Source organism: Chlorocebus sabaeus, chromosome 8 (assembly GCF_047675955.1).
Source record: "Chlorocebus sabaeus isolate Y175 chromosome 8, mChlSab1.0.hap1, whole genome shotgun sequence".
Lineage (NCBI taxonomy): Eukaryota > Metazoa > Chordata > Mammalia > Primates > Cercopithecidae > Chlorocebus > Chlorocebus sabaeus.
This window is the reverse complement of record NC_132911.1, coordinates 98,294,384-98,322,150: the sequence shown is the minus strand read 5'-3', so window position 1 is coordinate 98,322,150 and position 27,767 is coordinate 98,294,384. Positions and strand designations below refer to the sequence as shown.

At 41.7% G+C, this 27,767-nt stretch overlaps 1 protein-coding gene across 1 annotated transcript in view; it reads left to right on the top strand.

Moving 5' to 3' along the window:
* The first annotated feature begins 18,511 nt into the window (after nucleotides 1-18,511).
* Nucleotides 18,512-27,767, top strand: part of VIRMA (vir like m6A methyltransferase associated) — a 64,461-nt gene continuing 55,205 nt past the window's right edge. Inside the window, exons 1-2 of the mRNA XM_008001112.3 lie at nucleotides 18,512-18,639; nucleotides 27,581-27,696. Coding sequence (XP_007999303.2) covers nucleotides 18,577-18,639; nucleotides 27,581-27,696 — 179 coding nt within the window. The 5' untranslated portion in view covers nucleotides 18,512-18,576. The remainder of the gene's footprint in view (nucleotides 18,640-27,580; nucleotides 27,697-27,767) is intronic.

Sequence of the window (27,767 nt, the reverse complement as noted above, 5' to 3'; positions counted from 1 at the left end):
TGTTTTGAAGAGTTCATGCAACTAGTTTAGTGTGAAATTAGAGTTTTATATGAATGTACAACTGAAGACCAAGGTGTCAAAATGGGGAGAATTAGGAGGAAGCTAGGGTGTGAAGTCAGGAAAAGAACAAAAAATCATACACAGCACTATAACAGGTTAGATTATTATTGTGAACCCTGAAAAATCTAAGACAGATCTCAGTTAACTTTATTTTGCCAAGGTTGAGAATGCACGCACGTGACACAGCCTCAGGAGGTCCTGACCACATGTGCCCAAGGTGGTCAGAGCACAGTTTGATTTTACACATTTTAGGGAGACATGAGATATCAGTCAACAGATGTAAGATGAACATTGGTTCTGTCTGGAAAAGACAGGACAACTCAAAGCAGGCAGGGGGCTTCCAGGTCATAAGTAGGTAAGAGACAAATGGTTGCATTCTTCTGAGTTTCTCTCTCTCTCTCTCTCCCTCCCTCCCTCCCTCCCTCCCTCCCTTCCTTCCTTCTTTTGTGTCTCTCTTTCTTTTTTTTGACAGAGTGTCACTCTGTTACCCAGTCTGGAGTGCAGTGGTGCAATCTTGGCTCACTGCAACCTCTGCCTCCCAGGTTCAAACAATTCTCCTGCCTCAGCCTCCCGAGTAGCTGGGATGACAGGTGCATGCCATCATGCCATCTAATTTTTGTATTTTTAGTAGAGATGGGGTTTCGCCATGTTGGCCAGGCTGGTCTTGAACTCCTGACTTCAAGTGATCTGCCTCCCTTGGCCTCCCAAAGTGCTGGGATTATAGGTGTGAGCCATTGCGCCCAGCCCTTTTGAGTTTCTGATGAGCCTTTCCAAAGGAGTCAATCAGATACGCATTTATCTCAGTGAGCAGAGGGGTGACTTCAAATAGAATGGGAGGCAGGTTTGCCCTAAGTAGCTCCCATCTTGACTTTTCACTTTAGCTTAGTGATTTTGAGGCCCCAAGATTTATTTTCCCTTTACAAAGGCTTTCCATGAGTATTCCTCTCGCTTCCTCCCACTTCCTCCTGTAGAATCCATTTCTCTAATCATTTCCATGCCCTTCCCAACATGCATCAAGACCTTCAACGCCATATTAGAAGGAAGCAGGGAGAGAAGTCCAGCCCCCTTTGGCAGTTAGCTGAAAAACAGGCTGCTTGTCTACTTAATGAGCATGGGAAATGGGAATCTGAGGACAGACATAATCATTTTTACAGAAATGCTCCAAGCGAGAGCCACTATAAGGTCATGGAGACAAGGATATAGGTTGGCCCAAGGCTGCAGGCACAAGAGACCCCATAGGACAGAGGTGAAAGTTGGTCCCACGCTAACGCATTTTCATTAGAACAGAAATGAAGGCAAGGTTAGGCATCCACGGAAAGACCGGTTCATTCCACAACCCCAAGGATGGACAGGGGGCCCACTGTTCACTCCAGTATCTCCTCTGTTCTCAAGTGGGTAACTGTGATGAGATGGGACCAAGGTTAAGAGTACACAGTAAGACTGGTTCATTCCAGAACCCGAAGGATGAATAGGGGACATTATTCAGGATAACAGGAAAATAAGAGGGGGCATCTTCTTTCCCCTTTTTTCCTCCTCTGTTCTCTCTTTGCAGGTGGGTAGTCACATCTCCATATTACAGGACATGCCTCTCAGATGCATTCCCAAAAACCAGGAAAACTTTGATTCCCCTAAACCTTAAAATTAAAAAAAAAAAAAAAAAAAACTAATTTTCCTTTGGAATACTGTTTGGCCTAAAAATAGACTGGGAGAAAATTACAAAAGTCAGCCTTAGAACTCCGTGCCCTTATGCAGGAAATCTTCAAGTTTGCCTCCGCAGTTTTTATAACCATGTCCAACAAGGAGGACAGGGCTAAAAAGAGCAGGGACCAGAGGTAGACTCAACTATTGGCTGCTTCACAAGCTCTCCAGCCCCCTCCAGGTTGCCCTCAGAATACCCTCCCAGGTCACCGCCATTGGTGCAGGAAGCCGGGCACTAGAAGGCAAACTGCCCCAATGGGGTAAATGGGAAAAAAACCCCACATGGCTTGCCCCCTCTGCTACAAGCTCGGGCACTGGAAACAGGACTGCCCTGAGGGCCAAACAGTCCCTGGGGCAGAATCCCAACCCCTGATGACCTTGAGCTGAAGGGGCTCTCTGCTCTGGCTGACTTCCAAATCAGACATCACCATCAAAAAAAGAAAGCCAAGGGAAACTCTGGAGGCAGCAAGTAAAATGATAAATTTTTCTTTTGGGTTCAGGAGCTGCCTACGGCCAGGTGTGGTAGCTCATGCCTGTAATCCCAGCACTTTGGGAGGCCGAGGTGGGCAGATCACCTGAGGTCAGGAGCCTGACCAACAACAGCCTGACCAACACGGCGAAACCCCGTCTCTACTAAAAATACAAAAATTAGTTGGGCGTGGTGGTACGTGCCTGAAATCCCAGCTACTCTGGAGGCTGAGACCGGAGAATCACTTGAACTTGGGAGGCAGAGGTTTGATGAGCTGAGATTGCACTATTGTACTCTAGCCTGGGCAACAAGAGTGAAACTCTATCTCAGAAAGAAAAAAAAAAAAAGTTGCCTACTCTGTGTGTGCTAATCTTCTCTGAGCAACTTTCCTCCAAATCCTTTTGAGTAATGGGGGCAAATGGTGCCCTTTCTCTCCAAAAGAAAAGATTCACAACCCTTTGGGTCAAGATGGTGCTTGCTTAATATTTACCTGAACTCTAAATTCATGTTTCCTTCTAATAGCCCTATTACTCCTGGGAAAGCTACCTAAATCTTTAACCAATAATTTCAACCTAGATAGTTCTACTTCAGAAGTTTGGAAATAGCCCACACTTATTCAGACAAGTTCTAGAAAAAAAAAAATCTAACCGAGCAATCTCTTGAGCAGGGGATAACTTCTACCATATATAGATAACCTCCTTATCTGCTCCCCTTCACAACAGAAATTGCACAGCAACATGTAGTGAAACCATAACCTCCCAACAGAAGGAAATCACTTTTTTTTTTTTTTTTTTTTTGAGAGAGTCTCGCTCTGTCACCTAGGCTAGAGTGCAGTGGCACAATCTCTGCTCACTGCAGCATTCACTTCCTGGGTTCAAGCAATTCTCCTGCTTCAGCTTTCCAAGTAGCTGGATTACAAGCATGTGCCACCATGCCCAGCTAATTTTTGTATTTTTAGTAGAGATGGGGTTTCACTATGTTGGCCAGGCTGGGTCTCAAACTCCTGACCTCAAGTGAGCTGCCCACCTTGGCCTCCCAAAGTGCTGGGATTACAGGCGTGAGCCACTGCACCTGGTCAGAAAATGACTCTTGTCTACTTTAAAGGTTATAAAGGTAAAGGTATTTTTGGTAAGGAACATTATAAAGAAAAGATATTTTGTGTGAGAGAGGATCTTGTATGATGCATTCTTGTCCTAAAGTAAAATGACTAGTTTTTAAATGGGGGAGATGCTTGGAATACGTTAGGGGGTCCAGGCATGTCATGGATGGTCTATGTAAGCTGTAAGAAGATTTGTGAAAGGGAATTTATTTAAAATGTAATTTTAAAGGGCATTAGGCCTGCTAAATGCTTCATAAACTGCTACTATGACTCTTAACTGTGCAACTTGCCTGCTTTAAAGCTACGTAAGGCCTGGGGACATACAGAATTAGCCATGCCCCCTAGCTATGCTGCAAAGAGTCAGACCTTATCTGCACTTCTGTCTAGCATCCTAGGCTCCACATCTGGTACCTACCAGGTTTTTCATCAAAAGTAAAAGTTGGTAAGCATTAACAATGTAACATGTACTTGAGAGTATTGGAAAAACAGTTTTACATGTAAGATGTGTAGGGAAAGTAGAATGTATTTTGGTAAAAGAGTATACGAAGGCATGGGAATGTGGATTTTTTGCTTAGTTTAGAAGGCTAAATGATTGTTTTAAGTTAGATAGAAAAAAGCTGAAGGTTTAAGCAAGTTGTGGAAGGTTTGTGAAAGATTAATCTTGTAAAAGAAATTCTGTGTAAACATATTGGCTAAAAGTAAAGAGGTATTATTCAGTTTATCTGTAAATTAAATATTTGGATAAAAGCACAACAGAGTTTTATTAGAACATTGATCTGGTCTTAAACAAAAAAACAAAAAAATTATAAAATGTTTATGAGAATCTTACTTCATGGTCAAACTGATTAAGATTGGATAGATTTGTCTATTAAGAACTGGGTTTGACATCAATAGTATTAAAAAATGATGCAAAGTGGGTCTCTGTTTCTTGTAATCAAACCATTCTAAATTGAAACAACTACTTACAAAGTGTTCCTATAAGCTCAGTGGGACATGTCAATCAAATAAAATATGATAATGATCTTAAATGAACCAACAATAGTGTTGCAGAAATAAAATACAAATATAAGAAAGATGGCCAGGCACAGTGGCTCATGCCTGTAATCTCAGCACATTGAGGGGTTGAGGCAGGAGGATCCTTTGAGGCCAGGAGTTCCAGACTAGCCATAGCAACATAGCAAGACCCTGTCTTTACAAAATTAAAACTTAAAAAATTAGCCAGGCATGGTGGTGCATGCCCGTAGTCCTGGCTATTCTGGAGGCTGAGGAGGGAGGATAGCTTGAGCCCAGGTATGCAAAACTGCAGTAAGCCATGACCACACCATTGTACTACAGCCTGGCTGACAGAATGAGGCCCCGTCTCAAAAAAAAAAAAAAAAAAAAAAAAAAAAAAAAGGAATGAAAGAAATAAGAGGAGACTAGAAGCAAAGAGTTCATTAGAAAAGTTATTAAGATGATTCATAGGAGGGGGTTAAAAGTCTGAATTTTGGCAGTGGAAATGGAAAAGAAAGGAATGAGAAGAGACATTAACAGGAAAGAAGTTATGAAATTTTGGTTAAATAATGGTCTCTAATGATTACCATGAGTGCCTGAAACTCAATGTTTACTGGTTATCTGACAGTCTAAAATTCTAGTTCACATCAATGACAGAAATAAAGGGTGAACAAGATCATGAGTTGAAAAAGTAGAGGAAACCCCAGACATTGCATGGTTTTAGGCTTTAGCCCTACCACTCTCGTGAGCCTCCCGTCTAGGAGAGCCATTAGCGTCTCAGGATGTCATATAATTGAACTCATACTGTATGTAGCCTTTACAGATTGGCTTATTTTACTTAGAAACATGAATCAAAGTTTTTTCCATGTCTTTTTATGGATTAATATCTTCTTTCTTTTTAGTTTTGAGTAATATTCTATTATCTAGATATAACAGTTTATTTTTCCATTCACTTACTGAAGAACATTTCTGTTGCTTCCAAGTTTTGGCAATTATGAATAAAGCTGCTATAAACATCCATCTGCAGGTTTTATGTGGATAGGAATTTTCAGTTCCTGTGGGTAAATACTAATAAGCATGAATACTGGATTGTATAGTAAGAGTATGTTTAATTTTGTAAGAAACTGACAAATTGTCTTCCAAAATGGTTGTACCATTTCGTGTTTCCACCAGCAATTAATAAGAGCTCCTGTTGCCCCACATCCTCACCAACATTTGGTGTTGCCAGTGTTTCTTACAACATCCTTGTAAAAGTAACTAGTAAAGTTTTGCTGTGGGTTTTTTTTTTTTCCCCATAGGGTCTTGCCCTGTCACCCAGGCTGCACCACAGGTATATGCCACCATGACTATGTTTTTCTTTTTTCTCTTTCTTTTTCTTTCTTTCTTTTTTTTTTTTGAGACAGTCTCACTCTGTCACCCACGCTGGAGTGCAATGGTGTGATCTTGCTCACTGCAACCTCTGCCTCCCAGATTCAAGTGATTCTCCTGCCTCAGCCTCCCGAGTAGCTGGGATTACAGGCCTGTACCACCACACCTGGCTAATTTGGTATTTCTAGGAGAGAGGGGGTTTCACCATGTTGGCCAGGCTGGTCTCGAATGCCTGACCTGACAAGATCCACCCGCCTGAGCCTCCCAAAGTGTTGGGATTACAGGCGTGAGCCACCGTGCCCAGTGTATTATTATTATTATTATTATTTTGGTAAATAAAACGGGGTCTTGCTTTGTTGCCTATTGCCCAGGCTGGTATTCAACTCCTGGGCTCAAGTGATCCTCCCACGTCATCCTGCCAAAGTGCTGGGATTACAGGCATGAGCCACTGCATCTGGCTGCTGTTTTAAGAAGTGAAGAAATTCTTTACCTAAGGAAATCCTAAAACCACTCACTAAGTAGTAGAATTAAAATGGGATAAGGCATCAAGCTTGATCAGTCAGTAATAAAGCTATAGGGCCCATGATCTGGCAGTGATACAGCAATTCCAGTTTATAGTAAAGATCAGAAAGAATAGATGACCTTATGAAACTATAAGTTTGTATAACAGGTTTAGCAATTAATAATTAATAAAGTATACACTTCTCCTCCAGTCTGCAATGGACTCCCCAGCAGGTGGCGGTAGATTGCAACCGGGCCTTGAAATTGCCTGAGATTTTCATTTCTGGCCTTGTACTAATAAAACATTTGCCTGGCATCTAAATGTTCTTTTTTTTTTTGTTAAGACGAAGTCTCCCTCTCTTGCCCAGGATGGAGTGCAGTGATGAGATCATAGTTCACTGCAGCTCAAGTAATCCTCCCCGCTCAGCATCCTAAGTAGCTGGGACTACAGGTGTGCACCACTGCACTTGGCTAATTTTTTTTTTTTTTTGGAGAAATGAGGTCTCATTATAAAGTTTCAACATGACTTTTGAAAGCCTCATTTCCCCTTTTTTTTTTTTTTTTTTTTTTTTTTTTTGAGATGGAGTCTTGCTTTGTTGCCCAGGCTGGAGTGCAGTGGCATGATCTCGGCTCACTGCAAGCTCTGCCTCTCGGGTTCAAGCGATTCTCCTGCCTCAGCCTCCCGAGTAGCTGGGACTATAGGGCTGTGCCACCGGGCCCGGCTAATTTTTATTTATTTTTATTTTCTGTATTTTTAGTAGAGACGGCGTTTCACCATGTTGGCCAGGCTGGTCTGCAACTCCTGACCTCAGGCAATCTGCCCACCTTGGCCTCCCAAAGTGCTGGGATTATAGGTGTGAACCACAGCGCCTGGCTGAAAGCCTCATTTTTTTTTTTTTTTTTTGGAGATGGAGTCTCGCTCTGTCGCCCAGGCTGGAGTGCAGTGGCCATGGATCTCAGCTCACTGCAAGCTCCGCCTCCCGGGTTTACGCCATTCTCCTGCCTCAGCCTCCCGAGTAACTGGGACTACAGGCGCCCGCCACCTCGCCCGGCCAGTTTTTTGTATTTTTTAGTAGAGACAGGGTTTCACCGTGTTAGCCAGGATGGTCTCGATCTCTTGACCTCGTGATCCGCCCATCTCAGCCTCCCAAAGTGGCCTCATTTCTTAAAAGAAAATTAACAATGAACTTCATTAAAATAGATGAATTTTTAAACTCATCATCTTGTTCACCATTTATTTCTGTCATGGGTATGGACCAGAATTTTAGAGTGTCAAATAATCAGTAAATACTGAGTTCTACATGCTCATGCTAATCATTAGACCATTATGTAACCAAAATTTCATAACTTTTTTCCTTATATGTATTCTCATTCCTTTCTTTTCCATTTCCACCGTCAAATATCCAAATCCAGACTTTTAGCCCCCTCTTATGAATTATCTTTTTTTTTTTTTTTGTAAGACGCAGTCTTGCTCTGCCGCTGAGTGCAGGGGCGCAGTCTCTGGCTCACTGCAGTCTCCGCCGTTCTCCTGCCTCAGACTCCTGAGTAACTGGGACTACAGGCACCCACCACCACGCCCGGCTAACTTTTTGCATTTTAGTTTCACTGTGTTAGCCAGGATGGTCTATATTTCCTGACCTCGAGATCCGCCTGCCTTGGCCTCCCAAAGTGCTGGGATTACAGGCGTGAGCCATCGCGCCCGGCCGAATTATTTTAGTAACTTTTCTAATGCTCTCTGCTTCTAGTCTCTCATTTCAATTAGTTGTAAACACCATGGGAAGAGTAAACTTTCTGATAAATATTTTCTTTAATTTTATTCTTCTTTCAAAATAGTCAATGCTCAGTTTCCTTTTTTAAACAAAATTCAATTAATTAATTTTGAGGTGGAGTCTCTCTGTCTTTCTGGCTGGAGTGCAGTGGCATGATCTTGGCTCACTGCAACCTCCGCCTCCCAGGTTCAAGCGATTTTTCTGCCTCAGCCTCCCAAATAGGTGGGATTACACGTGCGTGCCACCATGCCTGGCTGAGTTTTGTATTTTTAGTAGAGATGGGGCTTGGTCATGTTGGCCAGACTGGTCTCAAACTCCTAACCTCAGGTGATCTGCCCGTCTCGGCCTCCCAAAGTGTTGGGATTACAGGCATGAGCCACCACGCCTGGCCTCTTTATTTCTTTTTAGTTTCTGTTTTTGAGACAAAGTCTCACTCTGTCACCCAGGCTGGAGTGCAGTGGCACGATCTTGGCTCACTGCAACCTCCACCTCCCAGGTTCAAGCAATTCTCCCACCTCAACCTCCTGAGTAGCTGGAACTGCAGGTGCATACCACCATGCCCAGCTAATTTTTGTATTATTTGGTAGAGACAGGGTTTCACCACGTTGTCCAGGCTGGTCTTGAAATCCTGACCTCAAGTGATCTGCCCATCTCAGCCTCCCAAAGTAAGGGGATTACAGGCATGAGCCACCGCGCCTGGCCAGTGCTCAGTTTCAATTCTTCAGTTCATTCTCAGGTCACAAGACAAATTCCACAGTGGAATTAAAGGCTTTCCTCCATCTGACCTCAACTGACCTCTTTCATTTTGTCTTTAGTGCCTTCATTTAAAGTTATCCACTCACTGAACATACTAGTCTTTCTGCCTTGGCTCAAATTGTTATACTCTTGAATGTGTTGAACTCTCTCTCCTCTTCTCTGACCATCTTAATTCTTATATATCCTTCAGAAACTATCTAGTTCAAACTCTTTTCCAGGCTGGGCAAGATGGCTTTTGCAGATAATCCCAGCACTTTGGAAAGCTGAGGCGGGTGGATCGCTTGAGCTCAGTAGTCAGAGACCAGCCTACGCAACACAGGAAGACTCCATCTCTACAAAAAAATACAAAAATTAGCCAGGTGTATGGCTGTACCAGTAGTCCCAGAAACTTGGAAGGCTGATGTGCAAGGATCACTTGAGCCTGGGAGATCGAGGCTGCAGTGAGCTGGGATCACACCACTGCCCTCCAGTCTAGGCAACAGAGTGAGACTCTGTCTCAAAAAACAATCACCAAGCAACCACAAAAAAACACCCCCCACACGAAAACAACAAATTCCATTTCCATAAGGAGTCACTGACCATCCCAATTCTCATTATTCACTCATTCAACAAATACATAAAGCCTGTCATATCCAGCTACTATTAGGCAAGGGAATACAACCATGAAAATGATGTAGTCTCTTCCTTCAAAGGGTCTGCAGTTTCTGAGGAAAGGTTAATTATAATACAAAAATAAGTGACATGATAAAATATACAGTAATAGCATACAGGAACCCCTATCTCCTGTTGGGTGTGGTGAACAGGAAAGTTTTTCCAAGTCCTGAAAGATGAATAGAGTTAGCTGGCAAAGAGGAGACAAGGGTATTTCAAAATGAGGAAAAGAACACGATTAGAAGCAGAGAAGCATAAGAAAGCACTTTGAGGCCGGGTGCAGTGGCTCACGCCTGCTAATCCCAGGACTTTGGGAGGCCGAGGCTGGCGGATCACGAGGTCAGGAGATCGAGACCAACCTGGCTAACACGGTGAAACCCTTTCTCCACTAAAAATACAACAAATTAGCCAGGCGTGGTGGCGGGCACCTGTAGTCCCAGCTACTCGGGAGGCTGAGGCAGGAGGATGGCGTGAACCCGGGAGGCGGAGCTTGCAGTGAGCCGAGATCACACCACTGCATTCCAGCCTGGGCAACAGAGCGAGACTCCGTCTCAAAAAACAAAAACAAAAACAAAAAAACTTTGAATATGAAGACCAAAATTAAAGCAAAATAAAACACTCAAGCATTCTAAACACTTAAGAAGTTTCTAAATGCACACTTTTAAACTCTGTACTTAAGCTGGGCAATGAGTTGGTTAAATCTGTATTTTGTTTGTATTTTTTTAGAGACAAGGTCTCACTCTGTTGCCCAGGCTGCAGTGCAGTGGTGTGATCATGGCTCACAGCAGCCTTGAACTCTTGGGCTCAAGTGATCCTCCCTCCTCAGCCTCTGGAGTAGTTGGGACCACAGGCACACACCACTGTGCCTGGATAATTTTTGAATTTTTTTTTGTTTGTTTGTTTTATAGAGACAGGGCCTTGCTTTGTTGCCATGGCTGGTCTCAAACTCCTGGCCTCGAGGGATCCTCCTGCCTCGGCCCCTCAAGGTGCTGGGATTACAGGCATGAGCCATGTGCCTGGCTATCTTTCTGATATTTGTCTTTTATCTCTGCAACACTATTGGTGGTTCATTTAAGATCATTATCATATTTCATTTGGTTGAATGTCCCACTGAGCCCATAGGAGCACTTTCTAAGTAGTTGTTTCAATTTAGAATGGTTTGGTTGCAAGAAACAGACTTGGGGTTTACAACAAAGAACATTAATCTCAAACAAGATCAGTAACATGGTTGGGCATCCCTCAGTGAACCTGCTTCTGGACTCAGGGCAGCTTTGTCATCTCAGTATAGGTGATCATCAACAGTCATTCTTGTCTAGTCCTTTGTCGTTAATTTGGCTCAGCTCCATTCCATGTATCTATATCCTCTGTACTACTACCAGCTGGTAATTTCACTTGAACCTCTCATTGTTCAGTCAGGCCACACATCAGAAGTTGCTGGCCAATTGAGAGCTCCCTCCCCACCTTGTGCCAGGTGACTATTCTTGGCCAAATTAGCTGGAGATGGGAGACTAGGTGAAGTCCACTGCACAACCTGCAGAAGATTTACATAGGAGTAGACTCCCTGATACAGGAGGGAAAGTGATACAGAGAGACAGAGGGAGAAAGAAAGAGGGAGAGAGAAGAGACAGAGAGGAGAGCCCAATTAATATTTGCTCATCAAGTAACATAAAATTCTTATGTAAAAGCAACTTTTTAGACAGCTCACTTCATGCTACTGGCCATCTTCAAATCTACCTAACCTTTGTATTTATGCTTAAAAATTGTTTTTTAAAGAAAGAATAATCCAGCCAGGCGTAGTGGCTTATGCCTGTAATCCCAAAGTTTTGGGAGGCTGCGGTGGGAGATCGCTTAAGCCCAGGAGTTCAAGACCAGCCTGGGCAACATAATGAGACCCCTGTCTTTACACACACGCACACACAAACACACACACACAGATTAGCCAAATGTGGTGGTATGTGCCTGTAGTCCTAGTTATTAGGGAAGCTGAGGTGGGAGGATTACTTCAGACTAGGAATTCAAGGTTACAGTGAACTCTGATTGTGCCTCTGCACTCCAACCTGAGCAACAGAATGAGACCTTGTCTCTCTCTTAAAAAAAAGAAGAAAAAAGGCGGGGCGCAGTGGCTCACGCCTGTAATCCCAGCACTTTGGGAGGCCGAGACGGGCGGATCACGAGGTCAGGAGATCGAGACCATCCTGGCTAACACGGTGAAACCCTGTCTCTACTAAAAATACAAAAAATTAGCCAGGTGCGGTGGTCGGCGCCTGTAGTCCCAGCTACTCGGGAGGCTGAGGCAGGAGAATGGCATGAACCCGGGAGGTGGAGCTTGCAGTGAGCCAAGATTGCGCCACTGCACTCTAGCCTGGGTGACAGAGCAAGACTCTGTCTCAAAAAAAAAAAAAAAAAAAAAAAGAAGAAAAAAGAGAATAATTCATAAGGCTTATGTCACTAGTCTTCAAGAGTACAGAAATAAAGTGAAGAGCAAGTTTAGATTAAGCTACAATTGCTTGTAATTAAGACCTAAAAGTTACAGAAGTTACTTTTCTGTGTATTTCTCAGAGTTTATTGATTTATTATTTTAGAGGTGAGGTCTCACTCTGTGGCCCAGGATGGAAAAGGTTTATATTATGCTCCAACATGCATGGTTAAGCTCTAAGAGGGAGATAGGGTTTGCAGCATTTCCCAAATGATTTTTGATCACAGAAACCTTTTTTTTCTGTGGGGCTTCTTGAGGGAACATGATTCCAGACAGTCTAGATCTGCTGAATATGGTACAACAATTACATAAAGAGAAAAGGCCATGTGTAAGGCATATGGTCCGCATACTATGGGCCTGGTACTGGATGGTGGAACTGAACCACAGAGCTTTGCCTGTCTTTGAAATAGGTGGGATCCCAGAAAGGTGTATTCATGACTTTCTGAAAATACATTTGGAAAATAGCTGGGGTCATTCAATCTTTCAGAACAACTGGCACTAATGGGTATGCTTATTTTGAGATATATCTGTATATAATAGTTTACAGTCTGTGTTTGTTTATTAAATCTGTAGGTAATCTCTGGACTACATACTGAAGAATGATATGGAAGTGTCACAGCAAACCCTTGGCCATGGAAAATCATAATCAAGTCTCATAGAAAAAGGGGGCAGCTGTTACTTTTGATTGGTGCCTTCAGAGAGGCAGGCAAATGAAGGCCCATTGTGTTCCTGATGCCGGATGAATGTCTTGCAGCTGGCAGTCTGCCGGACTCCCAAATCAGTCGTTCTTTTCCAAGAGAACTGTTGATGTGCTCGGTCTCAGGAGAAGTTAAAATGCTTGGCAGTTCACTCAGACCTTCCTCTTGCTCTGTATACTTGTGTAAATGTCAGTCACCTTGAAAGGGAGCTCATCTGTTATCAACATTGGAATTGTGGGCTGGTTACATTTCTCCCACCACCTTTGTCTTTTTTCTCAAGTTGTTCCTGGCAAGTATTCAGACTTTTATATATTGCTTTTCACACTGAAGACAAATTTTGTTTTTCTTCAAATTGCTCTTTCCACTGTCAGGTGCTGGAAATCAAAGAAGGAAAGATACAGTGGCTGGTAAAATAGCAGTAGCTACTATGGGCTGGTTACAGAGCACCGTCCTGGGAGACTTTATAATCTGATGAGCAAGAGAGACAAAAATGAAAGAACAAAAACAGAAAAGTACAATATAAGCATTTGACATATAAATGATGTGCCATATATAATTCTATATGGGATCTGAAATAGGACAAAATAAATTAATTTGTTCAATAAGTATTTTTGAGTGTTTAGTATGTGCCATGTACTAGGGATGTATTAATGAACAAGATACAGTCACTACATGGGAAGCAGCTCAGAGGCTAGAAGAAGGACACTGACCTCTTCTAGCCACAAACAAGTTGGGTACTAAAGCTTAAGCTGTGGAATATACTCTCACAAATGAGAGAATATCAAGTCTCCTGAGGGGTAGGAGGAGCCACTGGGGGGAAGTAGGTACGTATATACCATATTTGGTTTAAGCGTTTATTTGCTGATGCATATTTGAGTTGTTTGTACCTTTTTGACCATTGTAAATAGTGCTGCTATGAACATGCGCATATAAGTATTTGTTTAAATACCTACTTTCAGGCTGGCACAGTGGCTCACACCTGTAATCCCAGCATTTTGGAAGGCCATGTCAGGAGGACTGCTGAGGTTAGGAGTTAGAGATAAGCTTGAGTAACATAGTGAGATCTCCCCACCCACACACACACCCATTCTAAACAATTTAAAAAATCAGTAAGACATGGTGGCATGTGCCTGTAGTCCCAGCTACTCAAGAGGCTTAGGTGGGAGGATCGTCTGAGCCCAGAAGTTCAAGGCTGCAGTGAACTATGATCATACCACTGAACCCCAGCCTGGGCAACAGAGCAAGATCCTGCCTCATTTAATAAATAAATAAATAAATACCCATTTTTGAGTCTTTTAATATATACCTAGCAGTTGGACTTGGGGTTATATGGTAATTCTATGCTTAACTTTTTGAGGAACCATCACACTGCTTTCCACAGTGGCTGCACCATTTTACATTCCCACCAGCAATGTACAAGAGTTTCAATTTCTCCATGTCCTTGCTAATACTTGTTATTTTTAAAAAACTGTAACCATCCTAATGGATATGAAGTGGTATCTCACTGTGTTTTTTTTTTTTTTTTTTTTTTTTTGAGACAGAGTCTCACTCTATTGCCAAGGCTGGAGTACAGAGGTGCGATCTTGGCTCACTGCAACCTCCACTTCCCGGGTTCAAGAGATTCTCCTGCCTCAGCCTCCTGAGTAGCTGGGATTACAGGCATGCACCATCAAACCCAGCTAATTTTGTATTTTTAGTAGAGATGGAGTTTCACCATGTTGGCCAGGCTGGTCTTGAACTCCTGACCTCAAGTGATCCACCTGCCTTGGCCTCCCTAAGTGCTGGAATTACAGGCATAAGTCACCGTGCCCAGCCTCACTGTGGTTTTGATTTGCCTGTCCCTAATGACTAAAGATATTGAACATCTTTTCATGTGCTTGTTGGTCATTTGTACACCCTCTTTGGAAAATGTCTGTTCAAGACCTTTGACCATTTTAAAATTGGGGGGTTTGTCTTTTTGTTGTTGAGTTGTAAGAGTTCTTTCTATATTCTGCAGAGTAGATCCTAATTAGATATATAATTTGTAAATACTTTCATTCTGTAGGTTGTTGTCTTAGTTTGTTTGTGCTGCTATAACAGAATATCTAAGAATGATTCATTTATAACAAACAAATTTATTGGCTCACAGTTCCAGAGCCCAGAAGTCCAAGATCAAGGCACTAACATCTGGTGAGGGCCTTCTTTCTGCATCACATGGTGGAAGGCCACCACACCCAGCTAATTTTTTTGTATTTTTAGTAGAGATGGAGTTTCACTATGTGTTAGCCAGGATGGTCTCGATCTCCTGACCTCGTGATCTGCCCGTCTTGGCCTCCCAAAGTGCTGGGATTACAAGCGTGAGCCATTGCACCCAGCCTACCTCATCTATTTTTGACAAGCTAATGACCTCAATGAGACAACAGAAACCATCAGAGAGGAACTCCCTCATTTTCCACATAGTATATCCTCATCTGCATTTGTACCCATGGACTCTTTCTTCCCCTAGTTACCAGAGAGTAGGTGTTTCTTTTAGCAAAGGTTACTCTTTATTTGGCCACCAGGTACCACTTCTACCTATTAAACACTTTGCTGTCTCAGATGTCCCCTCTGTCTCTTCATCATCATGGTTACTCTCCTCATTACTTTGTTCCCATAATTCTACACACTGTTATCCCTCATCTTAAAAATACTATTTCTTGACCTGACAGGCTTCCTCCAACAAGCATCACATTTCTTTGTTCTACGCAACAAAAGTTTGTGGTATTTTTTGCAATTTTATAACTTTATTTGATGTGTTTGATGATCAGTGGTTAGTTGTCCATACTGACTGTAGATTTTTCAAAGTGGTAACATGTACATAGGTAACCAACGTATAGAGCTCGTTTGGTGAATCTTCATCTTCATTACGTTCTGGGACAACTGCACATGGATACGGTATGGGACATTACTTATTCCTTCGGCCCAGACAGCTTTGTTGAGCCTGGTATCAATGCGCACATCTGGAACTCTCATATCCTTCATGGCAAATTTCTGGATCTCTTTGAGTGGAGGGGCGTGCTTCTCTTTTTCTTTCTTTCTTTTTTGAGACGGAGTCTCGCTCTGTCGCCTAGGCTGGAGTGCAGTGGCCCGATCTCAGCTCACTGCAACCTCTGCCTCCTGGGTTCAAGCGATTCTCCTGCTTCAGCCTCCCGAGTAGCTGGGATTACAGGCCCTCAGCACTACGCCCGGCTAATTTTTGTATTTTTAGTAGAGACGGGTTTTCACCATGTTGGCCAGGCTGGTCTCGAACTCCTGACCTTCTGATCAGCCTGACTCGGCCTCCCAAAGTGTTGGGATTATAGGCGTGAGCCACCGCGCCCGGCCGAGGGGCACGCTTCTTGAAGTCTACTCCATGGATGTGTTTGTGAATGCTGATGGTGTATTCTCGGGTCACCACCTTGTTGATGGCAGAACTGCCCTTTTTCTTCTTGCCACCCTTCTTTGCAGGAGCCATTCTGCCAGGCCCAAACTGGAAAGGAAGGCAACAAAAGTTTTTTGAAAAGTTATTTATACAACTTTTCTCTACTCCTTGGTTCTTACTTATCTGTAAAAATTCTATTTTTGCTGGGTGCGGTTGGCTCACACCTCTAATTCCAGCACTTTGGGATATCGAGGCGGGTGGATCATGAGGTCAGGAGATTGAGACCATCCTGGCTAACATGGTGAAACCTCCTCTCTACTGAAAATACAAAAAATTAGCCAGGCATGGTGGTGGGCACTGTCTGAGGTCAGGAGTTCAAGATCAGCCTGGCTAAAATTGAAACCCCATCTCTACTAAAAATACAAAAATTAGCTGGGCATGGTAGTGCACGACTGTAGTCCCAGCTACTCAAGAGGCTGAGTCAGGAAAATTGCTTCGACCAGGGAGGCAGAGGGTGCATTGAGCACCCTCATTGCTCAGGTGGTGGGTGCACCAAAACCTCAGAAATCACCACTAAAGAACTTTTCCATGCAACCAAACACCACCTGTTCCCTCAAAAGTATTGAAATAAAAATAAAAATGTAAAAACAAACGGGTATCAAAGCTAAGAAAATCAGACTGTAAAATGACAACAATAAAAGCACTATATAGTACATTGGTTAAGGCAGAGCTTAGGGGAAAATTCATATACATAAATACATATAGTAATAAATAAAAATAAACATCAGTGGTAGAAATTAGAAAGAGAACAGCATATAAGCCTAAACACAGAAGAAGGGGCGGGGCAGGGTGGCTCACGCCTATAATTGCAGCACTTTGGGAGGCTGAGGCAGGAGGATTGCTTGAAGCCAAGAGTTTGAGACCAGCCTGGGCAACAAAGCAAGACCTGGTTTCTAAAAAAAAAAAAGCAAGAATCAGAAAACAGAAAAATATTAGAAACAACAAATATCAATGCAACAACAAATAATAAAAGACAAACTATAGCTAGCTAATAGAGGAAACTGGATGGCTGAGGATGTGGATAGGAGATTTACTTTAGAAACTCATTTATTATTAAATATTTCAGACATACCAGAAGGTACAAACAATAATGTAAGGCATGCTTGTGAAATGAACACTAACCTAAATAATAAAACATTACCAAGGCATGTGAAGCCTTTCTGTTCTTCTCCATTATATCTCCCTCCAGTTCACCACTACCTTGAAAATTTAGTCATTCCAATGTATGACTTTATAATTTCATGACATATGTACACTCCTAAACATTTATATTCTTTTCCACGTTAATTATATAAATGTTATTTTACATTATATATTTTTTATTTCCTTTTCTAAGAGATGGGTGTCCCCACTGGCCGCCAACTCCTGGGCTTAAGAGATTGTCCTGTCTCAGCTTCCCCGAGAAGTTGGGACCACAGGAACACGCCACCGTACCCGGCTTGCGATGAGGTGTGTTAAACTTGTTTTGTTTAGGTTTTTGTCTTTTTCATTTTTCCTTTTTGTGAAGAACGGGGTCTCGCTATATTGCCAGGCAGTTCTCCAGCTCCTGGGCTCAAGCGATCCTCCCGCCTCATCCTCCCTAAGTGCTGGGATTACAGGCGTGAGCCATCGCGCCCGCCAACCCTGTTTTTTGGGATTTTTCATGCTAGTAAATATAGTACTAGTTCATTCTTCGTACTTGCTATATACTATTATATAAATACGCCACTGTTTAGTTATTACTTCTGTCAATGGCACTTATGTTTCCTGTTCTTTTGCAACTTACGAAGTTTGCTATGAATATTCTTGTATTTGTAGATATGTGGGCGAGAATTTTCCTAGAAGAGGGGTAGGCACGTGTAATTTTACAAGCTATTTCCTAGTTGCTCTGCTAAGGGTTTGTGCCATTTAGACTACCAAACCGCTGTGTTTATCTCGTTGCTCAAAAGCTCAATACCTGACACGAGAGGCTTACTTTTCATTCTGCCTCCTGTTTTATTGTTCCTGGTACTTCACGTTATACAATTCCTCGATTTTTATTTCAATTACTCCTCACAATCAGCCTGTGGGTTAAGTACGATTTTTCACATTTTACAGATAAGAAAACAAAGAATCTCTTCGTTTGTTGAGACAACAGTTTTTCTTCTATTTAAATCAATGTCTTACTTATCAAACCTCGCTCACTGTTATCTTTTTGCTCCCAGCGCTGGAAAAAGTGGGACATCCCCTTCGGTGGGTGTACGGGGTTGGTATCCAAAGTTGGCAGCTTTCCCTCCCCTTCCTCCACCCTCTCCAAAACCCTGTCTCCGCACTTCGCCACCCGGGGACAGCTGTGGCTCTGTAAAGCGGCGGAACGACAGGGTTTGAACCACTGGAGACCCCGTAGTCCACATCTCGCTTCCCTCTTTTCCCCTCTGCGTCTGGGGGCGCCCTCCGCCGCGCTGGAAAAGGCGGGGCCGGCAACTTTGGGCAACAAGATGCGATGGGATAGGCCGAGGTTTGCGGCGCTAGTGCTCTGGTCACCGGAAGTGCCGCTGTTTCTCCCTCTCCTGAGCCGCTGTCGCCGAGGCTGGAGCGCTGCCCCGGAAGTTCTCCCCCCTGTTCCCCGCCCGCGGCAAACATGGCGGTGGACTCGGCGATGGAGCTGCTATTTTTAGATACTTTTAAACACCCGAGCGCTGAGGTGAGGCTTGGCGACTTGATTCTGACGCCGCTTCTCGACTTGGGACCTTTACAAAAAAACCGTTGGGCGTCCTCGACTTTTCCCTCTGCAGATTACTTCTTTAATTTCTCGCTTACACACAGACACCCTCCCCCGAGCGGTGTGAGCATCGCGTCTGAGGGAGGGCTGCAGCAGCCTCTTCATTTCCTTGCTTTAACTTGGACCTTCCGTGTGTTTGGTCGAGTTGGCTTTTCTGCTTGCATGGCTTTATTTTTTATTTTTCCTATCAGGTTTGGGCCGTGAGAAGGATCAGGGTTCTCAGGTTTACCTCAGATGGCGTTTGGGAGGGGTCTTGATTTGACAGTAGTGTTTGACAGTAGTGCCGGAGTCTGAGCAGCTTACGTTGGCTTCGTGGTTTCCGAATCACGATGTTTCTAAATCCTTTCTCTTTGGCCCCTTTTCTGTCGGGAGTTATGTTCCGCAGTTGTGACACTCATTCGGTTTAGGATTACGGTGCTCTGTAATTTGGCCTGAAACTTTAATACTTGTCTCTCGGAAAGATTTCACACATTAGGAATGAGATGCATTCACGGAGAATACTTGCGAAGAGGGGAGCATTGAGAGAAGTATAGTTAAACTCATTAGCAGACATGTCTTTTGAGGGCGGGGGTGGAATGTTGTGGAGTAATATTTCTGTACAAAATTATTTGAACGCACCTGAATGTACAATTGACCCAGCAATATGTAAATTAAACATAACTGGTTAACTAAAGATTCCTGAAAGCAGACCAAAAATGTACTCGAATGAAGTCTACGGAGAAATTGTTCCAAAAAAAAAAAAAAAAAAAAAAAAAAAAAGCGGACTTCACATTTCTTTGTCTTATTGTAAGCTTAATCAATTTAGAGAACTGTTCTTTCTTTGGATATTATTTTTTTCCTTTTATTTGTGTCAAGTGTGTTCTTGTATCAAGCTTTTTGAGGATACATATAATTTGTTTTCTTCTCAGTTGTATCTCAAGTGCCTCTGTTAGCAAAACGTAGGTGCTCAATAAATATTTGAATGGAAAATGTTTAAAATGTTCTTTCTTTTGTAAGATAGTAATGATAGTGGGTAGTGGTTGTATCATAATGCTTTACCTGGCAAAATAGAAAGCTGACAGCTGTGATCTAATTTAACGAATGGTTTATAGGTTTGTAAAAGTCAAAATTTGGAGAACTTCGAGTTAGCATTTCTTACTGACAATTAATTTATGGTTTCACATTTCATGTGGGTCAGTGTCAGTTAGCACTGTTTGTTCAATGACTATATCTCTCTGACATTCCAGCCAAGATTTAGAAAACCCTCAATGGAGACAGTAGTTGGATCAGATCAAACTTATCATGTGTATAGAAATGGACAGTTAAATTTGAAAGAGCCTGGCGCAGTGGCTCATGCCTGTAATCTCAGCGTTTTGGGAGGCGGAAGCAGAAGGATTGTTTGAGTCCAGGAGTTTGAGACCACCCTGGGCAACATAGTGGAACCCCCATCTCTACAAAAGAAAATTAACTAGCTGTGGTGGCTTGATGCTGTTGCCCCAACTACTCAGAAGGCTGAAGTGGAAGGATCACTTGAGCCTGGGAGGTCGAGGCTGCCGTGAGCTAAGATCACGCCACTGTGCTCCAGCCAGAGCAACAGAGTGAGACCCTGTTTCGAAAGAAAGAAAGAGAAAGAGAAAGAGAAAAAAAGAGAAAGAGGCATATGATGAATTAGTTTAGTACTATTCTAGTTTAGGAAACTTGCCTTCATTAGTTTATCATATATTTAATCTATTCTTTTATTCATTCTTAGGTAAACTTTGAGTACCTTGAGCGCATAGGGCAGATGGTAAATGCCTTCTTCTGGGGTGATTGGGGAAGGCTTAGTAGAGATCACATTTGAATCAAGTCTTGAAGGAGGAAGTAGGGGTTTGTGGGTGATATGAAATATTGAAATGTTTGTTTTCAAGAAGTTATAACCCAGTGTTGGAGATTAGATCCACAAAATTGTGATTTGAGTTAGAATGTGATGATTGCATAAAGAAACACAGTGTGAATTCATTGGGGTTTATCATCTTTGTTTACAAAATGCCCATCAGTATCTGACATATTAGAACTAGCTGTCTTTGTGGGTATAAATAAAGGATACATGATTTCAGAAGAGGCAGAGATAACTTTTCATTTGAGAGTATCAGGAAAGACTTCATCAAGGTGTTTGGCTTATGAACTTGGTCTTTGGTGAAAGGGGCAATATTTCACGGTTGTAGTTAGGAAAGGAGGACATTCTATTGGAGTAGTCAGTCATCTGTTAGGATATGCTTGAAGTAGCAGTGTGAAGTGGCACCCAAGGCAGTTCAGAGACAGATCATGGAGCTCCTTGAATGCTCAACAAAAAATTACGGACTTTAGGCCAGGCGCGGTGGCTCAAGCCTGTAATCCTAGCACTTTGGGAGGCTGAGGCGGGTGGATTGCCTGACGTCAAGAGTTTGAGACCAGCCTGGGTAACACGGTGATACCCGTCTCTACTAAAATACAAAAAATTAGCCGGGCGTGGTGGTATGCGTCTGTAGTCCCAGCTACTCAGGAGACTGAAGCAGGAGAATTGCTAGAACCCGGGAGATGGAGGTTGCTGTGAGCCAAGATCGCGCCACTGCACTCCAGCCTGCGCGACAGAGCAAGACTCTGTCTCTTAAAAAAAATAAATAAAAAAAAAAAATAAAAATTATGGACTTTTTTTGGTAGGAAATGGGTAGTTTTTGAGCAGGCAAATCATACAATTAGTAAGATACATTGGGTAAATTACTTGATCAATAATACTTAAAATGGTTCAGAGAAAATAGACGTAAGGTGACAAAATCAGGGAGAAAAAGTGAGATGTTATGAAAACCTGAGTTAGCCAATGGGCAGCAATCATTGTTTAACATTTATTGAATGCCTAATTTGTGCCAGACACAGTGGGCTTTGATAACTTAAGTAAATCATCTCTGGTCCTTCCATCAGTTTTTCTTCTTTTTTTTTTTTTTTTTTGAGACTAGGTCTTGTTTTGTCACCCAAACTGGAGTGCAGTGCTGCGATCACGGCTTACTGCAATTTCTGCCACCGGGGCTCAATCGATCCTTCCATCTCTGCCTCCCGAGTAGCTGGGACTACAGTTGTGCACCAACACGCCTGGCTAATTTTTTTATTTTTTTGTGGAGGTGGTGTTTTGCCATGTTGCCCAGGCTGGTCTTGAATTCCTGAGCTCAAGCAATTCTCCCACCTCAGCCTCCCAAAGTGCAAAGATTACAGGCGTGAGCCACTGCAGGGCCCACGCTGTTTTCAAAGGTAGTCATCTATATTTTGTAGATAAGGAAACTGAGCCTGAGAGATTAGGTGACTTTCCTAAAATAACATAGCTAGATTAAGATCCACCATCACACATTTTTCTGGCTCTAAATCAGTGCTATGCTATGTCCCAGTGGAACTACATAGGAGAGGATTTATACATCTTTTGGATATATACAGATTTCGGGTATAGAATTGACAGGATGGCAACTGATTGTGTGAAGGAGATAGGGTAGTTAAAAATGGTAGAATTCTAGTTTTAGAGACAGGAGAACTAGTGGGACTAATGATGGTAAGAGTGTGGAAGTGAGTTTGATGGGAATGGGATAATTAGCCAGATTACTTTGCCCCATAGGAAGCTGAGAATCTGTTTAACAATTATTTATGAAAAACACTTTTGGAGGTGAGGGTATGGCTTTTGGAGGGGCAATACAAGTCAGAACAAAACCCATTGCCCTTGATTTCAAAGGAATTTGTAATATGGTAGAGAAGAGACATTTATTAGTTTCACACAGGGAGTCCTTATTGCCAGCTACCATTAACAGCTCTTTTTTTGGTATTGTACTTATTTTACCAATAATTTCGTCTTCCCCACGTAAAGAACTGATACACATTTATAAGGCCAATCTACTGAGTTCAGAAGATAAACAGTTAAACTTATTAAAAGACAATTTCATTGTGAGGGAAAAGTGTTCCTGTGAATGAAAAAACACTTAACATTACAAATCAAGAATGCAAGATAAGCCAGGTGTCATGACATGTGTGCCTGTAGCCCCAGCCTGGGAGGCTGAAGTGGGAGGATCGCTTGAGCCCAGGAGTTGGAGGACAGCCTGGGCAACATAGCAAACGCGGTGGCTCATGCCTGTAATCTCAGCACTTTGGGAGGCCGAGGTGGGTGGATTACAAGGTCAGGAGATCGAGACCATCCTGGCTAACCTGGTGAATTCCTGTCTCTACTAAAAATACAAAAAAATTGGCTGGGTGTGGTGGCACGCCCCTGTAGTCCTAGCTCCTCCGGAGGCTGAGGCAGGAGAATGGCGTGAACCTGGGAGGTGGGGCTTGCAGTGAGCCTAGATTGCACCACTGCACTCCAGCCTGGGCCACAGGGCGAGACTCTGTCTCAAAAATAAAGTAAAATAAAATAAAAAAGCAAAATATCTCTCTAATGTTAACATATACAATGTTAGAAAAAATTGTTTAAGTTAAAATCAGATTTAAGCAAGATTATTTGATAAACAAGTTTATTAGTGGAAAGCTATTGTATTTGTATATTCCTGTTGATAAGTGAATTAATTTCCTTTCTGTATGTCTCCCTGTTGTAATCAGCTTTTTCTTTGTATTTTGTAGCTGTAATTCACAACTGTCTTTATATTAACGTTTTTCCAAATCCTCTAGTGATTATTATACTTAAATGTATACACCCATTGCCCACGTTAATATTACAATACTGTAATACTGTTTTGTGGTTTCTTTTTTCACCTAACAATGTGTTGTACGTCTTTGTGAATCAAGAAGTAGTATACTTATATAATATTTTTAAAGTAAGCTTATTTTTAAAAATTTTCTCTTTTTTTTTTTTGACTAGGTAATACATGTATGAGGTACAAATACAAAAGGTACAAAAGGGTATATGGTAAAAAGTAAGTCTCTCTCATCACTCTCTCCTAACCATCTTGTTTCTCTCCTTAGATATTCTATATAATATTCTTTTTTATTGGCTGTGTAATATTCTTTAAGTGGTAATGCTATATATATTTTTTGAAACAGGGTCTTGCAGTGTTGCCCAGGTTGGAGTGCAGTGGTGTGCTTATGGCTTACTACAACTTCTTCCTGGGCTTAAGTGATCCTCCTGCCTCAGCCTCCTGATTAGCTAGGACTATAGGTGCACACCACCATGCCCGTCTAGTTTTTAAAGTTTTTTTTTTTGTAGAGATGGGGTGTTACTGTGTTGCCAGGCTGGTCTTGTACTCTTGGCCTCAGGTGATCCTTCTGTCTTGGCCTCCCAAAGTGCTCGGATGTTAATGCTACTATTTATATATATTCTCATACATTTGATAAATATATGAGAATATATATATTCTCATATATATAGGTTTCTGACTTTACAGTGGTGTGTAATATTCTTGAAGCTAAATTGTTTTATACATTTTTAGTTAATTTTTAAATATTACTTTCAAGTGTGGAAGTGCTGGGTTAAAATAGAGTCCTAGGAGAGTAGGTCAATATTAGAAAGTCCTGTATTTTAGAGGTCATTTAAAAATGACTGTAGGAAACCAATTAGGAACTCATCTGCAGAAATGGAAAAGGAAGTGGTAGCAGTAGATGTGATAGCTAAAGGAGAGGGTAGAAAGAGAAGATAATTGCAGGGATAGAAGAATAAGGAAGGGAAACAGTTATGCTGTGACCTTTAAACATGCAGGTAAATGACTCCTTCCAAAGATAATTGTGGCTCAGAGTTGTGGAATCTGACCAGTCTTCATATTCCTGTTACTTTCCTGATCATGAACCTTCCATGATTTCCCATTGTCAACCTGTTTTCCTAGGCTTTGTTTTTATTTCTCTGAAAACACAATAACTATTAATCAAGTGCCTATTAAAAATTCATTTATTAAATGAATATGCTAGGCACTATGAATATGCAGTAAACTAAGACATAGGTCTGTCTTCTTTAAACACGTAGTCTAATGGGAGAGATAAGAGGCAGTTACGATTCAGCTAGATAAAGGACTTTAGGCACTAGGAGGAGAGGTACCTATCTAGATTTGATCTGGCTCAGCCTTCAAGAGAAAGTTTACTTGTACAAGGAGTTGGGGCAGAGGGATGTGATGGATTTTGAGCAGAGAGAACATCATGAGTGAGGGCATGAAAATGATAAAAAGCATGGTAGGCTAGGGATGTAAGTTTGGAGTGATAAAGAAGCCAGTCTTGTTTTAAGACCTAGGAATTTTGCTTGGTGGCAGTAAGGATCAGGGGAGTGGTACATGTATAGTTTAGAAAGACCATACTTCAATAGGAGAATGGGTTGATGGGAGGCAAGAAAGAAGCACAGGATGCAAAGTCATAAGAATGATATACTAGACTTTGGGGACTCGGAGGGGGAAGGTTGGGATGGGGGTGAGGGATAAAGACTACATATTGGGTACAGTGCACACTGCTTGGGAGACGGGTACACTAAAATCTCAGAAATCACCATTAAATAACTTATCCATGTAAACAACCACCTGTATCCTAAAAAGTATTGAAATAAAAATTTAAGAAACAAAACTTAAAAAAGAAGCACAAAATCAGTTAGGTTCCTATTGCTGTAATTCATATTGGAGTGGTGTAGTATATGGAACTAAAGGAGTGACAGCCAGAATGGAGGAGAGCTTTAATCAATAGGATTTGGTGTTTGAATAGATAGATGATATAGATGAGAGAGGATGAGAAGTCCAGGATGATAATGTCTTGGGCAATATGTGGATGGTGATGCCATCACTGATGTAGGAGAAATTCAGTTTGGATTTGTTGAGTTTAGTGCACGAGGGACATTGAAATGGAGAGGCCGAGTGGGCAGTTGGATATAGTAGCCTGGGGCTCAGGAGAGAGGTCCTAGTTGGAGATACAGATTTGGAATTGTCTTCTGACTGTGGATGAAAATCTTGTTTTTGTAATTCTGTTGGTTGTCCTTAGCTACTCTTCTCTGCTTTCCTCCCCTATTTTGCTATTCTGCCCTCTAGCTATGATGAACTATGTTTGCAATTTCTTTTTCTCCTTTTTTTTTTTTTTTTTTGACGGATTCTCACTTTGTTGCTTAGGATGGGGTGCAGTGGTGCTATCACGACTCACTGCAGCCTCAACCTCCTGGGCATAAGTGATCCTTCCACCTCAGTCTCCTGAGTAGCTGGGACTACAGGCATGTGCTACCATGCCCAGCTGATTTTTAAATTTTTTATAGACACAGCATCTTCCTATATTGCCCAGACTAATCTTCTCGAACCCTGCCCTCAAGTGATCCTCCTGCCCCAACCTCCCGAAGTGTTGGGATTAAAGGTGTGAGCCATGGCTCCTGGCCTGCACTTTTGTGAACCTTCCAAGTTCTTATTTGCATTCCTTTTGTGCATGCTTTCTCCTTGTTTGCCTACAACCTGGGCTGGGGACCTAAATACCCCTCTGAATTTTCATAGCGTCCTTTGTGAGCCTATATCATGGCAATTCACTTGTCTACCACAATAGATTGTCTGTTCGATAATGGCAGAGATTGTGTCTTGTCTTTGTAGCTTCAGAACTAGCATACTTTGGAACATAGTCAACATTTAATAAATATTTAGAAATAAATATTTAATAGAACTGGTAGCAACAAATACAGAAACTCTTTTATATACAAACAAATAGATATATAAACTCTTTTATATACAAATAGATTTTGAATGGCTATTTGTAAATCCTTAAATTCATTGTTGTTAAGCATGATTTTTTTTATAGAGAGACTCAGTCTTTCTAGATGCAAATAATGTGAGCCATTCTTCTCATGATGAACTTTGACCACTAGGTAATGACAGTTGACTGAAGTACTAGGAAAAGTTGACATAAAATTGTCCAAAAACAATGCGAAAACTCTCTTTTTAATTATTGAAAATAAGAATTATATTTGCCTAATCCTGTGTCAAATGATAGAGGTAAGTGTATACTAGATATAGTTTATGCTGTTTCTTTTTTTGTTTGTTTTTCTTTTTTCCCCAGAGATGGAGTCTTACTTTGTCACCCAGGCTGGAGTGCAGTGAGGCAATCATATCATAACTCAACTGTAGCCTCAAACTCCTGGGCTCAAGTGATCCTCCTACCTCAGCCTCCTGAGTAGTTAGGGCTACAGGCATGCACTTCTGCCTCTTTTTTTTTTTTTTTTTTATAATAAACTGTTAGTTTGTGATTTTTTTTTTAAATTTTAGGAGGGGTTTATTTCAACTATTCAGTACCTAAATGCTTTCCCTGATCCCTTGATATTGGTTGGTATATAAGTTTAACAAAGTAAGCTGATCTATGTACAGATTTACAGTTTCTTATCTATAATTCAGAAACTCAAAAATGGCAAAAAAAAAAAAAAACTCCACCAAAAACAAAAAAACCCTGCCCTGAATTCATTTGGCCGTGCAGTCTAATCTGAACTGATATGGTGCTTGTTATAATCTTTATTTAGTGTGAATGTTGATATGTGTGGCTGCAGAAATATTGGTGTTTTGATTACAGGATGCTGCTGCAGAAGCCACTGGGGGGTCTAAAGTAATATGCAGTATTTGGATTATATTATCTTTCTAGAAATCTAAAAGTCAGGATTCTAAAAGGCATTTGGCTCCAGAGATTTCAGATAAGGGATTCTGCGTCTATATTAGTCTAAGCAAAACATCAGCAGGGAGGTAAATGCATGGCAGAAAATGTTATGCAAATCGAGAAACTTAAGTAGGTACATCTTATCAGCTATTTATACAACACTGTAAATAATATAATATATTTAATGATATTTAATGGAATATTTAATGGAATATTAAGGTTATATGTGACATTGTGAATGAATAAAATTTGAATGGAGAAACTGTTTTACAGAATGTTCCGCACCCTTCCCCCTCCGGCCTTTTTTTTGTTACAGCAAAGTTCTCATATAGATGTGGTTCGTTTTCCATGTGTGGTTTATATCAATGAAGTCCGAGTCATACCCCCAGGAGTAAGAGCCCATAGCAGTCTGCCAGACAATAGAGCATATGGGTAAGTCAACTCTCTTTTTAAAAGTATTTTTTGGTAAGAGATTGTCTTAGAAACATATTCTTAAATGCAAA